The 5,278-nt window shown below is 38.9% G+C and overlaps 1 protein-coding gene across 1 annotated transcript; it reads left to right on the top strand.

Annotated features, from left to right (window-relative positions):
• Positions 1–1,178: 1,178 nt before the first annotated feature.
• Positions 1,179–4,900, top strand: LOC102722907 (probable LRR receptor-like serine/threonine-protein kinase At3g47570). The gene is made up of 2 exons (XM_006663546.3): positions 1,179–4,169; positions 4,292–4,900. Exons 1-2 carry the CDS (start codon positions 1,223–1,225, stop codon positions 4,654–4,656), a joined length of 3,312 nt encoding a protein of 1,103 aa, XP_006663609.1. The 5' UTR covers positions 1,179–1,222; the 3' UTR covers positions 4,657–4,900.
• The last annotated feature ends 378 nt before the right edge of the window (positions 4,901–5,278 follow it).

Raw genomic sequence — 5,278 nt, 5'->3', positions numbered from 1 at the left:
CTTGCGCCACTGTATACTGCTTTCATTTTTTTTTCATTTAATCACGTTAATTTTTAGATCTATGTTTAACTATTTGTCTTATTAAAAAATTATATAATTATTAATTATTCTATTATAATTTAATTTATTACTATAACAATTGTAAGCATGATTTTTAATTTTGTATATATTTTTAAATAAGATAAATTGTTAAACATTTATTCAGAAGTTAATGGGTTAAATAAAAACACAAGGGGTAGTAGATGACAACGGTGTCATACTTAGAAGGATGTATCATGGGGTTAATATCCTCTGCAATCTTATATATGCAGTAAGTGTCATTAACATATAAACCTCATCTATTCTGGGTCTATCTATCTCTATATCATGTTTGGCCAAAACGGACTACTGTCACAACAAGGCGGACTAGTCGACGCCGATAGAGACACGACTGGACAGTAGCTTAATTAGCTAGCCCACATATACATCTCCATAGCAATGCAATGACTGCCTACTTGACCAGCTTTTTCTAAAATAAAGGTCCAAATTTTGCCAACCGTTGTGTCAATACTAATGGGAATATTAAATCTAAATGTCTTTTTATGCAAATGTATGTAAATGTGAATATGAAAGTACGGATTTTTCTTTGTAGACATCTGTGGCCAAATTAGTCAGTAGTATTGAATAATTCAATATTGTCATATTGAATTTTGCTGTAGTGCTAGTCCATTGGCAAGATCATATAGAAATTCGTCACCCTTAAATTTAAACTTTTACAATAAATTTGAAGTTAATTTTGAGGTTTTCTTATCAAAGTTTATTTTCTAGCACTGGTTTTATAAATCGTAAAGAATACGTATATAAAAGATTTATTCACAGTTTTTTTATAAATATAACGTTTTGGTTTTGGCACAATCATGCCAGTGAGTAGCAGAGTGCTCAGAGCATTTGCGACCGTCATCTTAGTCCAAATTGCAGACGTACTCATGATGACTACATCACCCTCAGTTCCATATTTTTTTGTAAAGACCACTCAGAAATACGTTTCCAAACCATGGTCAACAGAAATATCTGATTGAATAATCAAACGTAAGTACAGGCCGGCACTCAGAAATAGCGGCGAGACGATGTACGAATATGATTGAATAATCAAACGGAAGTATTAATCTCCTATATGGACCAGCTGTCTCCAACGCCGGTGCATGTTCAGAAATTAATTAACCAAGAATAGACACCACAAAGCATGGAGTCGCAGCTTCTTCTTCCTCTTCTGCTTCTGGCGTTCATCCATCTCCTGAATCCTTTGTCTGTCTCAGCTCAAATCAACGACGACTCCATTGCCGATCGCAAGGCCCTTCTCTGCCTCAAGTCCCAGCTCCACGACCCCTCCGGAGCACTAGCCTCATGGGGAAACGCATCTCTTGCAGTGTGCGACTGGAACGGAGTCACATGCAGCAAGAGCAATCCATCCAGGGTTCTTGCATTAGACCTCGAGTCACAGAGCATCGCCGGCCAGATTTTTCCTTGCGTTGCCGGCCTTAGCTTCCTCTCCAGACTCCACATGCCCGGCAACCAGCTCAACGGCACGATCTCTCCAGAGGTTGGGCAGCTAACCCGGCTAAGGTATCTCAACCTCAGCGTGAATTCTCTTACCGGTGAGATACCGGAGACCATATCATCGTGCTCTCTCCTCGAGATCGTCGACCTGTTCAGCAACTCCATCGAAGGTCAGATCCCTCCTGGTCTTGCTCAGTGTTCGTTTCTTCAGCAAATCATCCTTAGCGACAACAATATTCATGGCAGCATTCCACTAGAAATCGGTCAGCTTTCCAACCTTTCTGCACTGTTCATTCCAAACAACAAGCTCACTGGCACCATTCCTCAGCTTTTTCAGAGTCGCAGAACTCTTGTATGGGTGAATCTGCAGAACAATAGCCTGAGTGGAGAGATACCTCCTTCTCTGTTCAACAGCACAGCCATTTCTTACATAGATCTGTCATCCAACAAACTTTCTGGGTCTATTCCTATGTTCTCGCTTGCATCTTCACTGCGCTATCTTAGCTTGACAGGTAACAACCTCTCCGGTGCGATACCGACCTCAATTGCGAACCTTCCTTCCCTATCTACTCTGACGCTCTCTGGAAACAACTTGCAAGGAACAATTCCAGAGAGCATAAGCAAGCTTTCTAGCTTGCAGATACTAGACCTAAGTTACAACAAATTATCAGGCACTGTTCCACTAGGAATTTACAGAATCTCGAGTCTTACCTATCTTAACTTTGGAGCCAACCGACTTTCTGGGAGAATTCCTACAAATATTGGCTACACCCTTCCAAATCTCATGAACATGATACTAGAAGGAAACCAGTTTGAAGGAGAAATTCCCACTTCATTGGCCAACGCTTTAAATCTGGAAACGATTTATTTTCGCAAAAACTCATTTACTGGTGTTATCCCTTCGCTAGGATCCCTTTCCAGATTAACTTATTTAGATCTTGGTGACAATAAACTTGAGGCTGGAGATTGGAGTTTCATGTCATCCCTAGCAAATTGCACACTGTTAGATAATCTGTGGTTAGACAGAAACAATCTGCAGGGAATAATTCCTGCCTCTATTGCCAATCTTCCAAAAGGGCTAAAGGTACTTATTCTAATACAAAACCAAATTTCTGGCAGCATACCATCAGATATAGAGAAACTCTCTAGTCTGACTGTGTTTCAAATGGATTATAATATGATTTCTGGCAAAATTCCTAGTACACTTGTAAATCTTGGAAACTTGTCAATCCTGAGCTTATCTTACAATAGGCTTTCTGGAGAAATCCCTCAATCAATTGGAAAATTAGTCCAGCTTACCAAAATTTATCTTCAGGAGAACTATTTGACTGGGCAAATACCTTCTAGTTTATCAAGATGCAGAAATCTGGTAAAACTAAACCTTTCAAGAAACAGCCTCAGTGGAAGCATACCATCTGATTTGTTTTCTATTTCTACACTCTCGGAAGGATTGGACATATCCTACAATCAACTCACTGGTCAAATTCCACCGGAGATTGGCAGGTTGATTAATCTTAATTCACTTAACATATCACACAACCAATTATCTGGTGAAATTCCTTCCTCTCTTGGGCAGTGCCTTCTTTTAGAATCGGTCAACCTGGAGTCAAATTTTCTACAAGGAAGAATCCCAAATTCTCTTATCCAATTAAGAGGCATCAATGAGATGGATCTTTCTGAAAATAACTTGTCCGGTGAAATCCCAACATATTTTCAGTCTTTTGAGTTTTTACACACTCTCAATTTATCCTTCAATAATCTTGAGGGACCTGTTCCTAATGGAGGTGTGTTTGCAAATTCAAGCGACGTGTTTATTGAAGGAAATAAAATGTTGTGTGCAAGTTCTCCAATGCTAAAATTACCACCTTGCGAGGTTCTTTCAACCAGAAAGAATAAGACACGCTATATTCTAATTGTAGTGATTCCAGTCACTACTGTTCTTATAGTATCCTTGGCATCTGTTGTCATCATTCTTCTGAAGAAGAGAAATGGACCTAAGTTAATGATCCTCACCGATTCATTTAGGCATTTCAACAAATTATCCTACAATGATCTGTACAAAGCAACAGATGGTTTCTCTTCAATGAATCTCGTTGGATCGGGAAATTTTGGATTGGTATATAAAGGTCGGTTGAAGTTTGATGAACACAACGTTGCAATTAAAGTGTTTAGACTTGACCAAAATGGAGCACCAAATAACTTTTTTGCTGAATGTGAGGCACTGAAGAACATTCGACACCGCAATCTTATAAAAGTGATTAGCCTATGCTCAACCTATGATCCATCTGGAAATGAATTCAAGGCACTTATTCTTGAGTACAAGACTAACGGCAATCTCGAAAGCTGGGTCCATCCAAAAGCTTATAGTCAAAGACCTACAAAGCAATTGAGTTTGGGTTCAAGAATAAGAATAGCTGTAGACATTGCTGCTGCATTAGACTATCTTCATAATCGATGCACTCCTCCTTTGGTTCATTGCGATTTGAAACCAAGCAATGTCCTTCTGGATGATGATATGACTGCATGTCTTAGTGACTTTGGACTTGCAAAATTTCTTCAAAACAACTTTATAAGCCGTGATAATTCATCGAGCACTGCTGGACTGAGAGGATCAATTGGATACATTGCGCCAGGTGAACACAAGCATCATTCTTATTTTTTTCATACCAAATGTTTTATCATTGTCTATCATAAAAGTGACGGGAAATTATATCATATCTTGACTAATCAATATCATGAACAATATTGACTGCAGAGTATGGCATGGGCGGAAAAATCTCAACTGAGGGTGATGTATACAGTTTTGGGATCATTCTTCTAGAGATGATCACTGGAAAGCGCCCAACTGATGAAATGTTTCAGGATGGAATGGACCTTCACAGCTTCGTAGAGTCAGCATTTCCACACCAAATCAAGGACATCTTAGAACCCACTCTCACTGAATGTCATGAAGGTGAAGAGCAAGATGATGATGTGGTTGAAATACAAAATTGTGCCATACGATTGGCTAAACTTGGGTTGCTGTGCACAGAGCCATCACCAAAAGATCGACCAACAATGGATGATGTTTACGCTGAGATGATATTCACCAAGGAAAAATACTACGCACTGGTCAACTGACGAAATGTAATGAACATTATTGAAGTTCACTTGCTAAAGCTAGTAATATAGATTTTTTTTATCATCCTTGAAAAGTACCTCAAGGTAGTAGATACAATGTATCTAAAGGCTCTAGTAATGTAGTGCTGGTATTCATCATTGTATTTTTTCGGTAGTTAAGATTATTGTCTCATTTTTATTCAAAATAAAGCATTGAATTACATCCAGATACAAAATTAGGTATGGGTTAGAAGTATTGACAGGCCTACCTCTAATATGTGATGCCTCATGTGTGCAATTTCATCCAAAGCCAGAACCTTTTGACCCCTGCGGGATGAAAAATTAATAATATAGAAAATGTGTATTTTTGAGCAACTTTAGGTGATGGCTCTGTTGAGAAACCGGTACCAATTTTATACTAAACCGACGCATATATAATATGTTACATTGCAGGTGATATTTTTCTAATTAACTAGAACACATAATAAACCAAGCGAGCCGTCCTCACTCTCCCCTTACTTCTAACTTGTCCTCTCCGATGACAATAACGCTGCCGCTGATATCAACTGTCCTCCAGGCCGTTGCCACCACTACAAGTTCGGACAAGTTGAGGGTTATAGGAGAGACTGGATTTAGCCGAGCA

Source organism: Oryza brachyantha, chromosome 11, assembly GCF_000231095.2.
Source record: "Oryza brachyantha chromosome 11, ObraRS2, whole genome shotgun sequence".
Lineage (NCBI taxonomy): Eukaryota > Viridiplantae > Streptophyta > Magnoliopsida > Poales > Poaceae > Oryza > Oryza brachyantha.
Note: the sequence above shows the minus strand (reverse complement) of the source record. Positions and strands in the feature narration are given on the sequence as shown.

Bases quoted from the DNA above. Each gene is read 5' to 3' on its own strand.
- LOC102722907 (XM_006663546.3), top strand. From the start codon at position 1,223: ATGGAGTCGCAGCTTCTTCTTCCTCTTCTGCTTCTGGCGTTCATCCAT. The intron at 4,170-4,291 runs GTGAACACAAGC...TATTGACTGCAG, and splicing joins AATTGGATACATTGCGCCAG to AGTATGGCATGGGCGGAAAA.